This window comes from Colletotrichum destructivum, chromosome 5 (assembly GCF_034447905.1).
Source record: "Colletotrichum destructivum chromosome 5, complete sequence".
Classification (NCBI taxonomy): domain Eukaryota; kingdom Fungi; phylum Ascomycota; class Sordariomycetes; order Glomerellales; family Glomerellaceae; genus Colletotrichum; species Colletotrichum destructivum.
Window position 1 is genome coordinate 692565 of NC_085900.1, and position 21042 is coordinate 713606.

At 56.5% G+C, this 21042-nt stretch overlaps 7 protein-coding genes across 7 annotated transcripts; 3 read left to right on the top strand and 4 right to left on the bottom strand.

The window, feature by feature from the left end:
- Positions 1-90: 90 nt before the first annotated feature.
- CDEST_07806 (Putative presenilin/signal peptide peptidase) lies at positions 91-2539 on the bottom strand. Its single transcript, XM_062923965.1, has 2 exons — positions 1116-2539; positions 91-1065 (listed from the first exon to the last, which is right to left on the bottom strand). The coding sequence occupies exons 1-2, from the start codon at positions 2072-2074 to the stop codon at positions 270-272; spliced, it is 1755 nt and encodes a 584-aa protein (XP_062780016.1). The 5' UTR covers positions 2075-2539; the 3' UTR covers positions 91-269.
- A 453-nt stretch (positions 2540-2992) lies between these two features.
- Positions 2993-3704, top strand: CDEST_07807 (Putative cyclophilin-type peptidyl-prolyl cis-trans isomerase domain-containing protein). Its single transcript, XM_062923966.1, has 2 exons — positions 2993-3127; positions 3201-3704. Exons 1-2 carry the CDS (start codon positions 3095-3097, stop codon positions 3660-3662), a joined length of 495 nt encoding a protein of 164 aa, XP_062780017.1. The 5' UTR covers positions 2993-3094; the 3' UTR covers positions 3663-3704.
- Position 3705: 1 nt separating this feature from the next.
- CDEST_07808 (uncharacterized protein) lies at positions 3706-6936 on the bottom strand. The gene is made up of 2 exons (XM_062923967.1): positions 6067-6936; positions 3706-5915 (listed from the first exon to the last, which is right to left on the bottom strand). The coding sequence occupies exons 1-2, from the start codon at positions 6133-6135 to the stop codon at positions 4836-4838; spliced, it is 1149 nt and encodes a 382-aa protein (XP_062780018.1). The 5' UTR covers positions 6136-6936; the 3' UTR covers positions 3706-4835.
- Positions 6937-7985: 1049 nt separating this feature from the next.
- On the top strand, positions 7986-9325 carry CDEST_07809 (Putative GNAT domain, acyl-CoA N-acyltransferase). The gene has a single exon (XM_062923968.1). It carries the CDS (start codon positions 8212-8214, stop codon positions 9322-9324), a length of 1113 nt encoding a protein of 370 aa, XP_062780019.1. The 5' UTR covers positions 7986-8211; the 3' UTR covers position 9325.
- A 1-nt stretch (position 9326) lies between these two features.
- On the bottom strand, positions 9327-12808 carry CDEST_07810 (Putative hexokinase, ATPase, nucleotide binding domain-containing protein). Its single transcript, XM_062923969.1, has 5 exons — positions 12532-12808; positions 12022-12325; positions 11757-11836; positions 10262-11639; positions 9327-10150 (listed from the first exon to the last, which is right to left on the bottom strand). The coding sequence occupies exons 2-5, from the start codon at positions 12116-12118 to the stop codon at positions 10044-10046; spliced, it is 1662 nt and encodes a 553-aa protein (XP_062780020.1). The 5' UTR covers positions 12119-12325; positions 12532-12808; the 3' UTR covers positions 9327-10043.
- A 1790-nt stretch (positions 12809-14598) lies between these two features.
- CDEST_07811 (uncharacterized protein) lies at positions 14599-15195 on the top strand. Its single transcript, XM_062923970.1, has one exon. It carries the CDS (start codon positions 14603-14605, stop codon positions 15188-15190), a length of 588 nt encoding a protein of 195 aa, XP_062780021.1. The 5' UTR covers positions 14599-14602; the 3' UTR covers positions 15191-15195.
- A 1774-nt stretch (positions 15196-16969) lies between these two features.
- CDEST_07812 (Putative molybdate-anion transporter, MFS transporter superfamily) lies at positions 16970-19202 on the bottom strand. Its single transcript, XM_062923971.1, has 3 exons — positions 18518-19202; positions 17422-18466; positions 16970-17372 (listed from the first exon to the last, which is right to left on the bottom strand). The coding sequence occupies exons 1-3, from the start codon at positions 18776-18778 to the stop codon at positions 17278-17280; spliced, it is 1401 nt and encodes a 466-aa protein (XP_062780022.1). The 5' UTR covers positions 18779-19202; the 3' UTR covers positions 16970-17277.
- Between the last annotated feature and the right edge of the window lie 1840 nt (positions 19203-21042).

Sequence of the window (21042 nt, forward strand, 5' to 3'; positions counted from 1 at the left end):
CACCGCAAAACTTCTCGTTCATGTTGTCTGGATGATGGATGGCTTTGCAGTAAATGCTATATCATCTTGAAGATAATAAAACCACCTCCCGGTTATAGCTACCTTGCCTCAAGCATGCAAGCGAAATCAAAAGATGCCAACGCAGTGCGGGTACCTCGTTGACCAGATTCGAGTCTATACCTCAACGCCGGCCGATGCATGCCTTTCAAAGCTCCTCCCTCCCTATTCCCATGTTTAATTATCTGTACCATCTGGATCGCGTTCTGAAATCACTGCGTCTTTGGCTTCCTAAGCGGGGCAGTTATGGAGAACTCTGCTATGCTGTACTCAGTCTTCTCGGCCTCATTTTTGCCAGCCACCTTCTTCTCATCCTCGGCTTTCTGGTCCTCGGCTATTTTCTTCTTATCGTCTTCATCCTTCTCTGTGTCCTTCTTGATCTCTTTGACCACGTTGCCGTTGCCGTCGAGCTCGACCACGACGTCGCACGTGTCCAGTGTTCCGTCTTCGGTATACATCCACATCTCCTTGAGCTCTCCTCGGACGAGGCCAGTCAGCCACAAGGAGCCTAGTACGCCAGGGACGAGGTACAATAGCGCGGGCTGGCCGTGCTTGAAGATGGTAAGCATGCAAAGGGTAAACAGCATGCCGAGGGTGTAGCCAATCAAAGAGGCGTTGAAATAGGTCTTGCTGAAAGTTGACCCCCGAACACTCGGCGGGGACATCTCCTGGCCACCCTTGAGCAGGCCCAGCCATGACGACGACCAGAACCAATCTCCCCAGCATCCGGTGGTGTCGAGGTAAGTAGCCTTCTGGGCCATGTGCTGGGTTTCACTGACGGTGACAACGTCGCCTGAGTCGGCGTCGCGCTGGTCGGACTTCAAGTCGGTGGGGACGTACTTGATCTGTCGTTGATAGTGTCGCCACATGTCGAAACGGAGAGCGAGACACATGACGATGCCAGGGACAACGATGTCTCCGAGACCGAGAATGCTAGACCTAGCAGCAGACTGGAACTGGAGCTTGATGGGAACATCCAGCTTCGTGGCGACGGTGATCATGTACGGTCTGGTTGGAAATTAGCGATCGCTCAGGCCGAAGGAACCGGAACATCTTACGTGTAGAAGACCATGACAATGTCGTAGAAGAAGAGACCCATCAATACCAAGCTTCCGGTGGCAAAGGTCGTCGGGGACATGATCAGGAACGAGCCGTAGCAAAAGCCGTAGCCCATCAGGTTGGAGAGGAAGGGCGACCCAGACATGAAGTAGGTGAAAACAGCCGTGACAGCCAGGATAAAGCCGATGATGTGGAGGACGGAGATGTGGAATTTTTCGTGGAAGAGGCCGTGAACCTTGGTCCTTACCGTCCACTCGTCCTTAAGGACATGGCGTAAGTCCCAGAGGAATCGGTTGACCTTGATTGTGTTGAACGGAAACAAAGAGCGAAGACCGAATGGCAACGGGTTGCTCTTCTGGAGAAACTGCGCGTTGCTTCGGTCTACGTCCTCCCCCGTGAACTTGACGAATGATTCATCATCGGCGTCGACGCGGTACAGCGAACGGTTGTGGCGGAAGTAGTTGGGGAAGAGGAATTCCACAGCAACCCGCAGCGAATGCGCGATCAGGGTCGACAAGCTGGCGACGCCCATGATGGACATGTACACCCGCAGGATCTTGTTGAGGATGGCCGGGTCCTGGAGCCACTGGATGAGGTAGTATAGGCCGATCAGCATGGCGCCGGCCAAGAGGGGAAAGAGAATGGCATCGGTGGGCAAGAGACCCTCGGTGATAGGCTCGTCCTCTTTGCGCTCACGCTCCCCTTTCTTACGCTTCGCAGGAGCGGCGGAAGGGGGACGGCGAAGGGAACCATGGGCGCCAATGTAGATGGTGGCCAAGGCGCTGAAGATGAGCTTGGCCTCCATTGTGAAGAAGCTGGCGTAAACGTAAAGATCCCATTCAAGAGCGGCGGAGGTAGAGTTTCCGTCAATGAAGTTGCCAGTGAAGTTGCCAGTGAGGTTATGCGTGGCTTGGTCGAAGGGAGGCGTGGCCGGGCTGGGGACCGGTGTTGAAGCCATGCTTGCAGGTTGGGGCGAAGCCTGGTCGTAACGAGCCTCTGACTAGAAGCTGATAAATGGTGCTTGAAGCGACGAATATCGGTTTCACTTGATTGTAACCGGAAGTCAACGAGCTGGATGTAAAGCCGCGAGAGATGATTGGGCAAGCCGGTGACGTTGTAGAAGATGACGACGATGAGATGTTGCGGAATGGAGCCCGATGAACTCGTGAAGCGCTACCAGATTGTACTGCTCCAGGCTGTGGCTCCTGCCCAACGAGAGTTCCAGACTGCTGAGTGCCGAATGTCGAATTTCAAATGTCGAATTTTCAAGAGTAGAGTACGCCCTCGTCGAGAAAATAGCAGCAGAGCAACCTCCTAAAATCAGGGTGAAAAGCCACTTGTCAGCTCTCAGCAGGGTTGGTCGTTTAACGGCCGGTCGAGTTGGGTGTTGGTTGAGAGACGACAGCGGCTACAGCAGCAGCAGCAACGTGTTACCAGCGAAGGGAAGAACTCAAATTTCAAAAAGGGAAGAAAAAAAACCAGAGTAGGCAATCAGTCCTGGGGCGCAAAGTCGCACCTTCTTCCGCTTCGTCAACCCGTCAAACACCCTAGATGTTTGTTTCTAATCCGTGCGGTGCGTGAAGCATTTGTTGCAGAGTTCGCTTTGCGCTGGGCCAGAAGACTGCGCAGAGTGGTTACAGTGGCAGTAGGCAGTGGCTGTGAGACGTGAGCGATGATGCCGCATCCAGGTACAGTGACGGGACACAGCAGGAGCAAGGGGGCCTTGCAGCTCTCAGCTATTCAGCTCTCGGCTGCTCCCCGCTACGTCCTCCCCTTTCTGACCAATGACGCATCGACATTTCCCGTGTGGGTGGCCGAAGCTCCCCCCTCCCTGTCACCGCTGCTGTTGAATTGCGTCGCAAACCAGAACATCACAGCCTCGTCCGAAATAATTTCCTGCCCCTCCTCTCACTATCAACCCCCGCGCAAACACACCACCTAAACACACATAACTCCGCGCGCAAGGAGAACCGTCAACATGACGACAAACGTCGCACTCGAGACCTCAATGGTATGTCTTCAAGACCCAATTCCCGATCCGGTGACCTCGAAACCACGACTCCTCCAAACTGACATCGCACTAGGGCACCGTAATTGTCGAGCTCTACACCGCCCACGCCCCCAAGACCTGCACCAACTTCTCCACTCTCGCATCGCGCGGCTACTACAACGACACCGTCATCCACCGTATCATCCCCAACTTCATGGTCCAGGCCGGCGACCCAACTGGCACCGGCCGCGGCGGCACCTCCATCTATGGCGAAAAGTTTGCCGACGAGATCCATCCGGGCCTCAAGCACACCGGCGCCGGCGTCCTCTCCATGGCCAACGCGGGTCCCGACACGAACGGTTCCCAGTTCTTCATCACCCTCGCTCCGACCCCGTGGCTCGACGGCAAGCACACCATCTTTGGTCGCGTCAAGAATGGCCTCAGCGTCGTCAAGAGAATGGGCCTCGTCAAGACGGGGCCCGAGGACCGGCCCTTGGAGGATGTCAAGATCCTGAGGGCGTCCGTCGTAGAGGACCCCGGCGCGGACGAGGCGTAGTGGCTTCTCGATGGCCTTTTGGTTTCTTTTCTTTCTTCTCCGCATGGCATGGAGTTTCGGCGTTGGGTTACTGTAAAAAAGATACAGTGGGGGCAATATCACGTCACAAATACCAGCACATTCAGACGCTATATGGCGTCCGGCACTCATACAAGACACACTCGCTCGCTTCCAATGTGTCATTCCCCTTCCTGCTCGTACCGGACGCAATTGGGAAAGAAAAAGCAAGAACAGAAAGTGACGAAGCTGCCAGGGGAATACCCGCAACTTTCCACGCATTCTATAATGATGGCAATGGGCCGAATAGGCAGTGGCTCCCACATCACACATCACTAAAGCCAGTGGGTGCTTCAAAACATAATGGTCAAAGGGAATCAATGTCATTCGGTCAATGCCTATAGAGTAACCGCAATCTCTGAACGCCGCCATCCGCCTCGCCGGGTGATGCACGAGAATGTATGGGGGAAACCTCCCCATCCCTGTAGAGTACCCTCCCCGACTGACTCCAAAAACCATGCAATGTTGTGTGGGTGTCGTGTATCAAGTGTTGGTGGCCGTCGTGCTGAAGGATCAAATTTTGGTGATGAATACAAGGTGAAAATAATGCGTAGTCTGAGGATATCCGACTTTGTCGTGGATCTGCAACCTGTTCTTTGGCCGTGGTGTGCCCGTTACTTGCGACAGTATGCTCATCCTGACTCTGTGGACGAAACCAGGTCCCGGATGAAGAAAAAGAAAAAGTAGAGTTGATGACACAAAGAGACGAGTAAGTTAGGACCGGCGCCGCTTGTTGGCCTGGTCCTCGTTGTGGTCCGATAGTCTTTTTCGAGCCTTGGGAGCAGGCGGAGAGCTGGTGGTATATCGGGTCTCGACGATGGGTTGACCCTTGGCACGAGATTCAACCTCGACGTCAGAGGGAGCCTTGGTGCTGGATGGGCCCGCGGTAACAGCTGGAGCCTTGACGGCGGTCTGGCTTTTGGGAGAAGTTTCCTTGGGAGAGAACTTGCCCCTGGCAGAAGGCTGGTGTACCCTTCGTTCGGTCTTAGTAATCGTAGACTTCCTATTGCCAGCGTCCGGGCCGATTTGCTGTTGAGATACGCCAGCCGAGGACGACGGCGGCGCAGGCTGTGTCTTGTTGGCCGGATTGCGCTTCTTAGCGGTACCACCAGACTTCTAGTTTGGCGGCGACGACAATGTGCCGGACGACTCGGATTCCGCGTCTTCGTTCCGACCGTTCTTGGATAGCGGCGAGGACAACGGCGGCTTCGCGGCACCGAGCTTGAGCTTCTTAGTTGGGCTGATGCCTTTGGCCTCCTTTCTCTCCTTCTTCGGCGCAACCTCAACGGTCGAGTTGTCGCCCACGTCAGGCTTTGCTTCGCGGCTCAGAAGAGAGCTCGTTTTGACCTTTTCCTTCTTAGGTCCCTTTGTCTTGAGGATGACCTTCTTCGTCATCAAGGGTGTCGACTTGAGCTTCTTCTTCTTGTGACTGTCGGCTGACTCGTCGTCGTCGTCGGGGACCGCCACCTCCTCGCTGTCGCGCTTCTTGGGGCTCGAGGCTCGTGACGCAGGTGCTGGGGTGGCCTTCTGGCTCGACGGGGGCGTCCCGTCGTTCTGGCTAGCACCGTTACTGCCGTTTGAGATCTTGGCCGCCGCCGCGCGGCTCGCATTACGACCGCTCATTCCAATGCAAGAGCCCATGTGATTGTTGAGTCGGGTGACGAGAATGCATCGTTTGCACTTGCTGCAGGTTGCGGAGGGGAACGAGAGGACGTTGGGCGGGCGCGTTTCGCCGGGTGCGGGCGACTCGAGGTTCGGATCGGGTTTCATGTCCTTCTTTTTCTTGCCTCGACCGGGGCCTGGCTGAACCCACGTTTGACCGTAGATGTCGAATCCGGGCTTGTCGATGTAGGGGTGCTTCTTGCAGTAGATGACGCTTGGGTCGGGCTTTCTGGCGCCCTTGCCGTCGGTCGGGTAGAGCAAGCGTGGCAAGTGGCATCGCGGACAGATGATCTCGGTAGTAGTCTTGAGTGGATTGCCCTTGAGAAGGACTTTGCCGTCCTCGTATATCGCGGCGTCGGTCTCGATGCGCACGTCGGGTTTCGAGTCGGGGGTGGAGGTCTCTGAGGCATCGGAAGCCAGCTTCTCAACGCGAATGGCGGCAGTGGAGGCTCTTGCCATTTTCTCGTCACGGTGGACCTTGAGCAGCAGATCATGGACGATGTTGTACACGAGGTCGTCGAGAACGGCGTGTGCCTGTTGCCGGATAACAGACTGCGGTCAGCATCACATCATTTCATCAGCCTCGGCAATAAGTCGCCCGTTTCACCCACATGTCGGGACGAAAATCCGGGCGAAGCTGGGGAGGGACGGCGGGAAGAAGATCGTGAGATCGAAGAAGACTTACAAGCTTGTCCATGCTGCCAACATCGTCTGGGGCGATGATTACTCCGGCCTTGCCCGTGTTGGAAGCCATCTCGACGAGGCCGACGCAATGGCGCACAGAGGCTAAGGGGGATGAAGAATTGCCGTCGTGATCGTACAGCAGCCTCGGACGGCGGAACGCTTTGTTCGTTGTGCAAGGGGAGGAGGGGAAAAAAAAGGTTGCGGTTGTGGTTTGTGGAATAGATCTGAAATCGGGTTGACGGGACTAAAATACGGAAGGTGCCACACGACCGGGAGAGGGGGGCGCGTTTGCTGCAAGGAAGGTACGGCCGGCCGACAGAAAAAAAAGTCCGGAACCTTGCGTTGCTGACGGAAAGTACCTTACCGGGTAGAGGAAGGTAGGTACGGGGGGAGAAAAGTGTGCAACTGCCAACAGCGATGGCGAAATACCTACAGAGAGAGAGAGGTGGGAAACTGGGCAGTTTTTCCGGATTACCAAATTGCTGCCAACCCAAGGCAAGCAAGGGAAGGAAGGGAACAACTAATACGGGAAGGAGCAACCTTAAAAGGTCCTAGCACCGTAACAACCAGCTCGGATCCGCTGAATTGGTTTGTTCATCCGCCCGGGGATACGATGTAAAGGCTAAAGATGGCAACATTAGGGATTGAATTAGATACAGAGGCAGAAAAGGCAACGAAGGAAATAGAGGAAACAACATGGTAGACACAGAGCGTAAAATGGGTTAGAGGCAATATCCTCCACGCGTTGGGTTGTCCGCACTTTTTTGGCGTGAGCACGTACATCAGGAGGGAGAACCGCCTGAGCGCGCCTTGCCAGAATCGTCTCAGAGGTCGATCTCGGGTGGACGGCTTGTCAGGAATATAGAGCAAGCCCACGGCATCACGAGAGCACCTCGCCCGCAAATCAAAGGCAGACAGACACACACGAATATGTGCGCACACATGTCCGGGCAATTGGATTCGTCGTCGGACGAGAGTTCCATCCATGCACGAGGTAGTATACCCAAGGTAAACATATTGAACCCTCATGTGTGTTCAACAACCGGGCGGATACAGCGTCTCCATCGGCGCATGCATGTACCTGAGGTTAGTCAGTTGAGGTCCTTTAAGGGATCCGGACTCGGGGGGCCGCGATCCCACCCCCAGCTGGCAGAAAAGCACCCTCGCTCGCCGCAAGCTCGCCTTCACTCTTGACCGCCCCAGCACGTAATTGTCTTCCGCCTTATGTGAAGTAGGTGATTGAACTTCGTACTGTACGCCATTAAGATCTCCCTGCAGGCGGCGGCAAGTCAGTCACTTGGTCAGCGAGTGGACACATGTCTGCTGCTGTTGGCTTACCTCACTGACGGAACGAGAGACCCCCTGTTTCCATTAGCACTGGGACGATGACGGGCCTGGACCAACCCATCTGCTGCCATCCTTGATCGCCCCCCCAGTCTAGTCCTTCCGAATCTGGCGAATCTGATTCTGACACTCGTCGCCCTGCAATTGCTCGCTCAGTCTTTGACACCCTGTAGGCCGTATCCGTCACAGGCTCACAGCTCTTCCAGACGCGGCTTGTCGCTTGCCAGCGCCTCTGTCCTGGGACGACCGGGTGGGGCCGCCTTCCCGCCGGAGCCTCCAGCACCGCGTCTCGACCGCGCCTGCCTTCTAAGTGCCCAGGTAGGTAGGTACACACAGTTACACCGCAGAAGTTGAAGTAGTCGCTCCGAATTTACCTAAGGTAGGTAAGAGGTACTGAGGAAAGTGCCTCCCTCCCCACGTCCACAGGGGGGGAGCACAAGCCAGAAGTACTTCTCCAACGAGTCACGACTCCCACCCCCTTCCATCGGCTGCAGCCGAAAAAAAGTCGCAACCATTCAGAGACATTCCCGGCCGAGACGAAACCTCTCGTCTCCTTTTTTTCCTTGACTATCTCTCTCTCTCTGTCGCCCTCTTTTCGCCGTCTCCGGACTGACACACGACATCAGACGTACCCGATTCGGACTTTTCCGCACGCATGTAAACATGCGTGTCTGAAATTTTTGTCATCATCTCTTATAGACAGACTACCTACCCTCCCCAATCCCGCCTGGGCCTCTGTCCATTTCCCTCGTCCTCGACCAAACGACGCGCAACCCACTCTAACACCACCACGACCGCCGTCATGTCTCTCCCTCAGACCGCGACGATGAAGCCGACACAGTCTTCGATAAAGTCCTTTTTCCAACCCCGCCAACAACCGTCTTATGCACCCCCGCCGCCGTCGTCAAAGTACGCGCCCGCGCCTCCGACAACTGGAGCTGCTACTGCTACTGCCCCTCCTCCCGCCGCCAAACCCCCCACCTCGACCACGATAACACCTCCCCCTTCAACAACCACGGCATCACCACCGGCGCCGGCGACGACGCCCCCGACACCAGCGGCCTCGATGCCCATCCATCCTAGTGCCAGCATTCGCCCCGTAGACGACCATGACCTCCAGCCCCTCCGCCGAATAAACTCCCTCCTCCTCCCAGTCGCCTACCCCGAGACTTTCTACGCCGCCGCCCTTACGGGCCCCCTCTCCCGCGTCATCACCTGGTCCGACCCGTCCTCCCCCGGCGTGGAGCAGGTCGTTGGTGGCGTCGTCTCCCGCATCGAACCCTCCCCCTTCCCGCCCGCCTCGCCAGGCGCTCGCCCCGAACACGCCCTCTACATTCAATCCCTAGCCCTCCTCTCCCCCTACCGCTCCTACGGCCTCGCGACTGCAGTCATCGATCACCTTGTCGCCGCCGCCGCCGATTTGTCTCCAGAAATCAATCTCCGCCATATCTACGCCCACGTGTGGACGGACAATGAGGAGGGCATGCACTGGTACACTGCACGCGGCTTCGAGCGCTACGGGGAGCCACTACAGGGATACTATATCAAGCTGCGCCCCGACTCGGCCTGGATCGTCCGCCGCACTGTTGGGCCATTGTCGGTCGGTGCTGGCAGTCGACACACTGAGAAGACGGCTGCGCCCGTCCCCGGTCCCACCGCAGCTGTTGCAAACCTTCCTCCCATGAGCGGCGGTCCGCCTCGGGCCGCCGACGAGTCACTCTCAAGAACCCCCTCAGGCCAATCCTTCCAAAACCGCCGTGCCGCCACAGAGTGGAACGACCTGCCTGAAGACATGGCTTCGAGCATGCTCGCCCCTCCCCGGAACAGCGGCGGCTCAGGTGCGAGCTCAAGAAGCAGCTCCAGCGTGAGGAAGAAGAGGGACAGATCGTACCCCGCTGCGGCGTTCCAGGGGTAGAAGGACGGGAAGCGGGTAGGAAGAAGGAATGAAAGGCTCACTAGACAGCCCAGCCAGGCGGCCCCCAAGAGCCAATGGCCAATGGACGCCGGGTCAGTTCCTGGCAACCATACCGGTCTTGAGACCATCAACTAGTTTTTTTCGTTTCCCAGCTAGACCACCAAGGACTGGGGCCTACTTGATCCTGGATAAAGGCCACGATCGAAAACCAAATACGTCCTATATTGGATGTTCGGCTGTGCGCATATACATGTATAAACCACAAGAGGACAGGGTAGAGAGAATGCCAGGAAAGAAATGGCCCACGACAGGCCACCCCAATATAGACATTTTGTAAGACTTTGCTGCTTCAGAAGAGAGCAATAGAAAGAAAAAAAGACTTATACAAGTATGCAGCTTTGAACAACCAGATGCAATTTGCTTGGCTCAAGCATTAAAGAAAAAGAACTAAAGAAAAAAAAAGGCCCAACTCCGTTTTTCCCCCTTTGTGGAATCATGAGAAGAAAAGAATTCGACCAAAACTTCCTGATGCTGTGAAATGCCCAATTGGATAGAGCATGAGAGGGCATAGGTGTATGCTGTGTCTCTCACACCCTGTCTCCCCCTTGCATCTCCCCTTGTTGCCAACCTCTGATGCGTTGTTAACCGCTTCCCTTCCCCTCATCTCAGATAAGTCTCATTCAGATCGTCCCCACCCAACTCTTCTCATTTATTGTCGTTCATGATTGACGGTTATAGCGCGACCACCAGACAGCTGCAATGGCTGCAACGCCCACAAGACCGCCAATGATCAGGGCAGTGTTCGTTGTCGTTGAAAGCTCTTGATCTGGGAGACATCAAAATGGTTAGCCAACAGTCTTGTAATGCACAGTGGCAAGAACTTCGTCACAATCGATGTCGTGCTTGTTCTTAGCAATGATGCTAGGTCGCAACTTACGAGGTACAGGGAGTGAGTCCAACTCCTTCTTGACGTTTTCTCTAAAGTCAGCCAAGACATCGCCTTCCTTCTCCATGCCAGCCGCCACAAGAGCGATGAGTGCAGCGCCAACTCCGCTGCCGTCCTTTGCAATACCGATGCGGATCTTCTCAGCTCCCTTAGCGCCAATACCGTCAATTGCGCGCAGGGCCTCGTAGATCATGTCGCGGAAGAAGGGGTAGTGTTCAACCAAACTGCCGTCCACGCCAATGTCGATGACCTCCTCCTCAGGGTCGTCAAGCTTGCCAGACTGGAGGACGATGGCGCCAATGGCAACGGCAGAAAGGCGGGCAGCGCGGCGACCGACGGCGCCTGCAACGGCCTTGAAAGCCTGCGCGTCCTCGAGCGAGGGGGTGTAGACATGCAGAATTGACTCAAGCTCCTGTCTCAAGGTCGACAGCTCGGGGGTGTTGTCGGCGGCAGCAACAGACATGATGGCGCTGTCGAGGCCCCACTGCTGGAACATGCTGGACTTCGGGCTGATATCGGTTGTCGACTTCCAGTCGTTAAAGCTCGAGTTCTGATCCTTGAATAGCGACAGCTTCTCGTCCTTGAGCATGTCAAGGATGGTCAGGCGGACGATCTCGCCGAGGAACATGCCAGAGACACGCTTCTCGAACATTTGGATGCCAGGGTTGACGCTGGCCTTGTCGAGGGCGTCGTCCCAGGAGGTGTTGGGCAGCACATTGAGCTGGTTGTCGAAGGAGCCCCACTCAGTGTTGACGACCATCTCGCCGGTGGACGTCTCGAAGTCGCCGACAATTGGCTTCTTGATGTTGGAAAGCTTTTCCAGATAAGCACCGTTGGTGCCGGTGCCGAAGATTGCGCCGAGAATGGAGCCCGACTTGCCGGTCGAAGTGTAGGATCTCGCCATAAGAGTTCCGACGGTGTCGTTGACGAGAGCGGCGACTCGGACGGGGAGGTGTAGCTTGTCGATCTCGGTCTGCAGCAGAGCACAAACATCCTTACCGACGGCGTCGGGGATGTCGAAGCCCTTGGTCCAGCGGATGAGGTTACCCTTGTTGATGCCAAGCTGCTGGACGGGGAAGCTGAAAGTGAAGCCTAGACGGAAGACATGCTCGTCGCGGTAACCCTCGGGGGCGCTGTAGGTTTGACGGCGGCGCACGTGCTGCTCGAAGTGCTCGGCGTGGTGCTCACGCAGGAAGAGCTCAATTTGCTCGGCAAGGAAGGAAAAGAGCTCCTCGGCAGTCTTGGCGACCATGAGCTCCTTGGGGATCGCGACTTTGCTGTAGGTGAGGTTGAACGTAGTGTCGCCATTAAGCTGGACGGAGCAGACGCGGAAGTTGGTTCCGCCAAGGTCGACGGCGAGGTAGAGACCCTGCGACAGGTGTCAGTACGATGGATTCCGCCGGCCTCCTTTGAAGCGGAAGAGGGGGGGGAGCGGCATTGTGGCGCATTGCAAAGTTACGCTTCGCTGCCAGGGAGAGATGATTACCTTTTCGGTGCCGTTGGGCACGCCAGTGACATACGTCGGGATCTGGCTCATGCTGGTTCCATCCTTTTGAAGCCCATCGTCTGCAAAGGACACACCAAAGTCAATTCGATGTTCCCTCAAGAAAAGCTGCGCACCTTCACCCGGCGGTCGGTCTGGCAGAGGAAAACTGCTGGGTACAGAATGACATTCGCGCACAGACAAGCGCCACTACAGCTTGGGGTTGTGGACGTGTGGTTCGAGAGGGCGGAGGGGCAAGCAAACTTACGCATCTGGCCGAGGAATTCCTTGACAGCACGGTTGACGTAGGCATCGGAGAGCTCGAACTGGTCGACGACTCGTGTTGTCTCGGCTTCAAGCGCCATTGTGAGAGGTTTCGAAATGGGCGGCGTGGTAGGAAAGGGCGCTGGGTTTTCGCAGACGGGCTCCTGGAAGATCTGGGCGGAAGGAGAGAATAACGGAGGAGGCGGGTGGAAGAAGTGGTGGGAGGAGAAGAAGAAGAGGGAAGAGCGAAGCTGCAGCTGGAGGTACGGCGGAAAGAGCTTGGCGTCGCGTAGAAGGAGCTGTGTGAGCTGTGCAGCCGAGGCGCCAAATTAGTCCAAGAGCTGCAGAAGGTTCTCCGTTGAGAAGTCGTGTGTGTGCGTGTGTGTGTATATGCGTGAGGGGGGGAGGGAGGGGGAGGGAGAAAAAGAGAGAATGAGAGGGAGGAAGGAGGGCAGGAGGGAGGTTTGGTTGGTTGGTATGAAGTAGGTGAATTGTGTTGGAGAAGACTAGGTACCTAGACAGTGAAATTGTACGATTGAGGAGGGTCGGGAAAGGAAGAAAATCGCGGGATTGGAACGGTGTGAGAAGAGATGAAAGGCCAGGCAAAGTAAGGTAGGAGGGTAGGACGAAGCTACTGAGGAAAGATCAAGGCGCGGGCCGGACAAGACTCGTCGAGGTTTTTGGGTGAGCTCCGAGGACGAAGAGTGTGACGAAATCGCCAGTGAATTGGACTGGGGGGGTGTGGATGGGGGATGGGGTCAACGGGCAATTGGCATGGTGCGAGAGAAGTGAACATGGAGCATGGAGCATGGAGCAGGCGTGGAGCGGCCATGGAACCAGGAGTAAGGTATGGGGCATGGAGCATGGAGCAGGGCGGCAGAGACATGGGCCTAGTGCGCCATAGGCCCCCAGTGAGGAAATGTTGGTGCTGGTGGGGTGACAGCCAGCCCAGGCCTCAATGCCTCTCTCTCTGTACCTGTACGACGACACACGACTTTTGCCCTGCTTGGGAGTCTGGAGCCACTGGGCCACTAGTTTCCCGTGTCACAACACGATGTTTCGACGACTGACCATCGGGACAAGCGCCGTCGCCGCCGAGGACGAGGAAAGAGCAAGGCCAAGAGCAAGGACCGGAACCAGGACCGGAACCAGGACCGAAAGCATGAGAGAAGTCGTGAAGGGACTGGAGAGGGGGACTTTGTTGATCTCCTCAGGCCGCATGTTGAATGTCCATCAGTAAGACCGTGAAGCCCGAGATTAGATGCATCATGGCCCCCATGGCGGCCCAGGCCAGGAGGCCGGCCCGGACGGAACAGCAAGCTGCGTGGTGAGAATCGGGTCGTCACCTGGGATGCGTGATGTGAGGCGAGCTGCACTGCGCTGCGCTGCTGCATGGCCCCGAGATCGTTGAACCACCGCCTGAGTATCCGTAGCTGTGACGGCCTTCCATAGGGGCGTCTGCGGGGAACGCTCGTTGTCGTCCAATGCCCAGTCTCCAATTCCAGCGAGGAGGAAACCTTGGCTACGGGCCCCTCTTTTTTCGTTTTTTTTTGCTTTTCAATTCCCGTGGCTTTGGAAGTTCCTTCCCGTCGTCATGCCAGGTAGAGAGAGGCATGGGTTGCCAACCTGACTGGTATCGCGGCCTGAGGCGGTTGCACCCGGTAAGGTGTCCCGTCCCGGAGCGGCCTCTGGATTTGGAAAACCACGCAGCAGCGCGCTGGAAAAAGCTCGGGTGTTGGAAGCAGCCCTTGGCCGTCCGTCATTGGTCCAAGCGCTCTTATTCGGCCCCTCCGGTGCGACCAATTGGCTCCGGCGTGGTCCCGATCATCGATGCCTTTTGTTCTTTCCCGCTCGCTTGTTCTTTTTTTTCTTTTCTTCTCAACAATACTCCTGTCCTGCATTCGTTCCGTTCCTTTCCGCCTAGCCTGGGAAGCAGGAAACATGGGCCCCGTGGAAGCCCGCATGCTGCCCCGGGGGAAACTCTCCCCATCCGGGACGATGATGAAAGATGGGGGAGAAGCCTCCGTCCGGGCCATGCCACGCGCCACGCCACTCGACGCTCATGGCGGCTCATGACAGCACGCGCAGGGGCGCTGACAAGTGACACTTTCCCACCGTCCCACGGTGGCCCACTTCTGCGCCGAAGAAGCTCCCGTACCCCATCCACCATCGCCCACCCGGGCGGGCCACCGAATATGCCGGAAGCTGGGAAATGGGAACACGTTGACCATGGAAGGCTGACTAGAAGCACAGAAAAAAATCAAGAAAAAAAAAAGAAGAGGAGTAAAACAACGATTGAACGCATGCAAAATAACCAATAGAGAAAGGATGAAATGCGAGAGAAGGCAGAGAGAGTGTGTTTGTGTGAGAGAAAGATACGGAGAGAGGAAAAGACAGGGGGGGCAAGTGATTTGTTGACTCGGAGAGTGGATTTTCAAGCTGACGGACGGGGTCCGACGCGGAAACGACAATTTGTCTGATGAACTGGATGGGAAATGGAGAATCTGTGCTGCTGCAGAGGTACTTACTAAGACGAGCACTAGGAACACGACCGAGCAAAGGCCGTACCAAAACGAGGAGACCCCATGGGAGACCAGGAAGCTGCTCCTCCTTCTCCGGCGTCGTGGATCGCCGGGTTTGGCTTTTGGCAGGGCTTTGGCTTTGACGCTGGATCGTCGTCGACGGCCACCGTTACCGTTGCCGCCGGTCGTCTTGATCGTATTGGTCGCCTCGTTTGTCTGGATCTGTGGGAAGATGCCGCTATCGCCAAGTGTCAACCCCGTCTGGCTGTCGCATGTGGCGTTGTCGCCATCGTCGAGGCCGGTGTCCGATCCGGCAACGGCCGGGCCTTTATCAAGATGCAGCATTTGATGAAGCTGTTTCTGACTGTCGGCATGCTGCTGCTTAGCATCTTGTCGTCGGCCCTGCCGCCCGTCGACGTCTTGATAGCCCGTACCAAGACCGCCCGCGCGCCAATCGGCGCCTCGCCTTTGCAGGTTGGCCGACAATGTGCCGATGTTTGCTGTGTGTGCGGAAGTATAGGAGTTCTCGCTGCGGGCGCCTCACTGCACCTCACTGCGAAATCTCCCGCCTTCTCTGCTCAAGACTCTCTCGGCGCTCTCGCTCTCCTGGTCGGAACAACGGCCAGGCAAGTGCGTCTGTGTGCGCCGTGAGCGCTGCATACGCTGGGTGCGGGAGAATGGCGGCGGCGACGGTGCTTCTGCCGCTGAATTTCTCCCTCTCGGCCCTTTGGAGGAGACGGCAAGCGTTTAAACGGCCCGTCTGTAATTAGTCTCCCGGGTGTGACGCTGTGGGTGGACGATGAGGACCCAGGCCTGTTCCCCCAATGAGGTCATGAATGGGGTTCCCGGGTGCCAGGGGTCTCTGCGCCAAATTTTGATGTCCTCGTGCCCGTGGATTCGTGGGTTGAGCGCGCGACGGCGGGGTCTAGCAGGAAATAAGAGCAAGTGTGTTTACGGGTGACGGGAATGGAGAAATGATAATTGGCACGCGGAGAGAGTTGTTGATCGAGGGGATCGCCCGACGCCTGCTGCCGTGTTGTTAAACTGCTCGTGATGGTCGTGCGCCGATCACCCTTCCTCAGACTCAGGGTCCCTTCGGGTCTGGCGCCGGGACGGTTCCAAGATCTCGAGTCTCGAAATATCTGGGTCGGACGGAGGATAGATAGGTACCAAATGTGCGTATTCAAGCGGTTGTCGCTGCCAGTCGAGTCTAATGAACGGACGTTTGGTGGCTTGGCTTGGTATTAATAGGCTGTGCTCTCCAGCTTCTGCTTGATTGATTGCAAGTGTCGAACCGCTCGATCGCAGTCCCTTCTTACTTCTCTGGCCGACTAGCGTCTGTAGTTGTATGTCATGCGACTGCCCAAGTGGCTTTAGAAACCGGTCCCTCCCGTTCAAGGAAGTTGGCTGGTCGTCGTAGTGTGTAGTACGGACGTGTGAAGTGACGCGAGTTTGGCAAGGCGAGGTGCAGTCGTGGTCTGGCTCACTTCACCTTTTGGAGGGGTGATTGCAGGCGGGTGGCACGTCAATGTGCAGGATCTTGATCGGTGTGGGCGATGGCCCTCGCCAGACACAACACACTGCCCTGTTTCCCGATTTCCAGGTTTCCCGGTTTTGGTCTTGGTCTTGCCTTAGTGACCAGGTGGAATTGGCCCGCGGCAGCGATGACGAGACGTACTCGACGAGACTCTTGATTCGCCAGCTATCGTTGAACGAGTTGCGGGTGGTTGTGTTGTGGTTGACGTGGAACAAACTTGCTCAACGATCAGATAAGACGACGGGTCCTCTGAAGACGCTTATGCTGCCCGACCAAGAAGAGACAAAAGATGCGGATGACAGGAATATGAGTTGGCCCATCCGCGAGAGGAAGACAGAAAGAGGAGGTTGGCGCGCAAGTTGTGTCTACGTCCGTCTGCCTTTCCCCTCCTCTTCTCATCCGACGAAAGGGGGTTCTCGAGCAATTCTCTTGCATGCGAGAGCTTCCTGCAAAGGTGGAGGGTGCGCCGGAGAGGAATGTGAGCTGACCACTCAGGTCCCTTATCAAACCGCTGCAGGGTCCGCCCAACTATGCGGTGTGAACTGCAGGACCCGGGGTCCGGAGGCTGATCGTTGGAGAATCTCCAGCCGCTGCAAATGGGGTGCCGCCACGAGCCGTATCGGTTGTTGCTTGCCCGTCTGATGACTGGGGGGAAGAGTGAGGGAAACGACGGCGACGAGGAAGTGCACGCGATGACAATGTGGAAAGATCCGGGAAACGGCTAACAAAAAAAGGGGTTCAGTATGCTGTACGCACTGAATTGATTGCCTACTCTAGTACTCGACGAGCAACGGGAAAGGAGGCTTGAAACGAGGCCCCCCTAACGAGAACGGGCCTCTGTCTCCAAGTCGCTTTGCTCTGCCCACGTTGGCCGCCCTCCCCCCAGCTTTTGGTCGAGGGCTTCCACAAAGCCCCGTTCATTGATATACCCTCAGCCGGGTGAATCTTGCACACGGACCAAATAGGACAGATTGTTGCCTTTTGAGATATTACGGTACTTCCCAGTCCGTCTATGATGCTCGTACATAATACATGCCCCATGCTTCATTTCTCATGACATGATATACGCATGCATCGCCAACATGCTTGAAACGCATTTATTTTTCTCTTCCAAATCGGGATATTTTACCCCACCAAGTCATTCTGGCTCACAAGAACAGCAAGCATGGAAACCTGATGTTAGTTAAATACCATCACAACCTCACGCATCCGGTGCAAAGGTTCTCTTGACAATGAAGAAGGACACCATGAGCAGCGCGGCGCAAGTCATGAAGACGTTGTTCCTGTGTCCATCGCCTGTTTTCTGATTAGTTCATTGTTATCCATTGCTTTGCGCAAAACTTACCCTCTTCGTCCAGGCTATGGGCCACGACAACAAACACGTTGAGTGGAAGCCTCAGCAGACTGTACACGCGTGCTCGCACGCCGTCCTCGACGACCTGGCTCTTCAGGAAGGACATACTGGGGAAGTACGCGCCGATGGATGCCTCCACCATACACAGAGCCCAGAATAGCAGCTTTTCGCTGTCAATCAGGACGGCAGCCGAGAGACAGCAGCTCACCAAGAGCACGACGATCATCAGAATATTTGAAGTCGTTTCCTTGGTGTGGGCCTTGCTGTAGAGCGAGAAGAAGGCAGACCCAGCCATCATAGCACACATGAAGCTCGAGAAGATGAGCCCAAAGGGCAGCTCCTCGTCCGAGCCGGACCTGGTTCTCGCGCTCTTCAGCGCCGCAGACCAAAAGAAAACGAACAGGTACATGGCGCCCTCGAAAAACGTCGACGTCAAGCCCAGAGACAAGATGCGCCTGTCGCCCACGATCATGCGGATTCCGCTCTTGACGTCCGCGAGGGACGACGTCGCCGGGCCAGCCTGCTTGGTTCCGTAGTTCTCCTTCCACCTTCTCGAGATCAAGAACATGGCGATTGTCGAACACGCCACGCTTGCCATGAAAGGCCAGACACGACCACCCAGAGCGCTGACCAGGATGTCACCGACGACGCCGGAAAGGATCGCAACGATAGAGCTGACGGTGGTCATGTTGCCAAAGATGGAGCCCAGCTTGAGGTTCGTCCGCGACAGGCCACGCTGGTTGTATTCCGTGATCATCCATGCCTCGAACACGCTGTAGAGCAAGGTCGTCGAGATGCCGCCGCAAAATCGGCCGACGAACAGGATGAACAGGTCGTCCGTGAGCATAGTCAGGCAGGTGAGAATGTAGGTGACGCAGTACGCGATACATGCGAGACGGCGGCCGTACCGATCAGCGAGTTCGCCGGCGAACGAGGCTGACATGGCACCGGAGACGAAGCCAGCGGCATAAAGGGCGGCGACAATCTTTTCGGGTATGTTCTTCTCGTACTTGTAAATGGCATAGATATGCGGGCCCTGTCTCTTTCGTCAGCTTGGACACCATCGATTTCGTCAAGGTCCCGTTACCTGCAGCCAGTCCGCCGCCATTGCCAGGGCGTAGACGGGGAAAAAGTCGAGCCGGAACTGTCGGATGGCGGCCTGCGACTCGGCGGGCTCCGCGAGCAGGTGGCGCAATTCGATGTCTTCGTTGCCGTCGGCCTCCTCGACACCGGCAGCCTCCTGCTTCAGCTCATCAAGGACTTCTTGCTCCTGGCGCTTGTACTGGCGGTAGAGCATGTACCCGTTCCCCGCCGCGAAAACGGCCAGATTTATCTGGTAGAAAGACATGTTGTCGGAGTTGATGCTTTCAGAAGGGTGCAGGAAGCTGGAGGACAGACAACACGTCGTGATTTGGGACGTCGGGTCAGCCTAATAAAGCTATCGAGGCGGCGGGCAAGTACTCCACGAGCCAAGTATCAGCAGGTGCCGCGTAGCTCGGGATATCCCAACCTTGGACGTGTCTCAGCTGCCCTTGGGTCGGTGGTGTCACAGGCTGGAATGTACCAATTGAAGGAATCTCAAGGGAGTCGTGATGGTAAGCGGCGAGCAGAGCACCGTAGGCATGTACAGATAGATAAATGGTTTTAAGATGAACGGCAGGAGGGGACGAGGTTTGCATACTGACTCCCAGGAGAATGGAAGGGGCCGCGGTCTGTGGCCCGTCGTTCTTGCCAGACCTCAGTTGAACGGTTGCGATAGGGAGTGAAGGGGACCCAGGATGTCTAAGATGCATGGAAACGGATGATAAGAGGGGAAGCTCCCACACCCGATTCAGTTACAGCCAAGTGCCACTGAACTCTGTAACGCCGCCCCTTGAACGGTACCCGCCACTCACCGGTGACATGTTTCGAGACCGCACCGGCCGCCTTCCCAGTGAAGAAGTAGAGTTTGGCTGCCCTTGATATCCCTGGTTTAACCCAAATCCCGCCGTGGATGACCCAGTCCGGCGGCCATGAACTGGGAAGGCGGCCATTGCCCAATCAGAGCTATCCGTAGATCCCAGGCTGGGCTTCAATCCAGCCCAAGTTGGTTACTGACAACTTGTACGGCAAAGGGATGACGGGAACGGCGAGCACTAGTACCCTTTCCCCAAGTCCAGTTCGTGATGGTCGCGAGGGCAAGACATACGGACGAGGGAAGGGGCAAGTAAGTTGTCCAGGTAGGGAACAGACATGCGACATTGGAGCTAGACCGCTCCCTCGAATGCCTCGACATACTTGCATGGCGCTGAATCATCGGAATGTAGCGCAAATGTAATTGCGCTGCACATATCCCTGCGTAGAGCACAATTGAGGAGAGAACGGATGACGAGAACGGAGAGAAAGTGGGAAGAAGCTCTCACACAGATCATCATCGACCACGAGGAATCGTCTATAACCTTGAGTCTCGTTGATATCAGCGTGGGCCTATCGGCATGCGACTCTAGCCAAACTCTGGGCCATCAACGGCCCGGGTTCCAGACTCCGTCACAAGAACATACGAGGAGACGTGCCGGGTGGTGTCGAGGAGCCTCCACCAGGCACGTGAACGCCTCACCGGACCCGACGTCTCGGCGACGGTGAGAGTGGGTTCCGGCCAACGGGGTCGCCGTTCCTTACAGTCCATAGAACATCCTTGTCCCTGGTAGAAGCGTCGAACCTCGCCGGGGCCAATCCGGAGCTCGGGAGGTGCTCCGAGGAGATGAACCCACTGAAACGACGGAACACCTGGCAGTGATCAATAAACAACCAGCATACGATGTATGGACTCTGTAGGTGGGTTCTCCATCCCGAACTTGGTGGTGGGAACGTGGCGGCGCAGTCGAGCCCGCCTGGGGCCCTCGCAACACCCGTCCAGGGTACCGAAGGGGAGAATATCGGTTCCGTCCCAGCGACCCAGAACCGAGATAAAATGTACCCCGGCGGTCGGTGAAGCTCTGCCAAAAAGAAGAAGAAAAAAAGCCAGCGCTCTCTGCCTAGACGGCCACGCCATCCGTCACTTGTCGGGAATGGCGGCAGGACCACATGGCACCGGCCGGATGGACGGTCGCTGGTCGGTTCATTTTGGCAGGGTTGGCTCGCATCGCAACATTCATCAGCTCAGGGCTCTGGGAAGCGCTCGTACTCGCGAATAGGAGAGGGAGAGCTGCTGCTAAACCTCCCCGAAAGGCTCTGCGGCTGAGCTTGCGGAGGCCGATCAGAGGAGGATGCACTCTGTCAGGCCTATCAGACGCGCCCGGTGGTTGTGCTACGCCTCACAGGGCCCTAGCAGCCCCATTGTGGGAAGGTATTGCCCACCGTGTCCCGTGGTTCCTACTGGCAAGTCTCCCGACGGTTCGCGCAGAGGACTCCCGCTAGCTCATGTACTTGTCGACTGGTGCAGCTGAGGCGTTGCGTTGTCGTCGTGAGGTTTCGAGAGAATCGGCGCCGGCAAGGCTTTCTCTCCAGCCAGTTGGGCTCGGGCAGGCATCTAGACACAAGTGGCGAAACCTGTAGACTGTGTAGTTGAGGCTCCCAGTCCTGGCCATCTTGGAGGTGAATGGAGATTGACTGAAGTGAGGAAGGTGGGGGGAA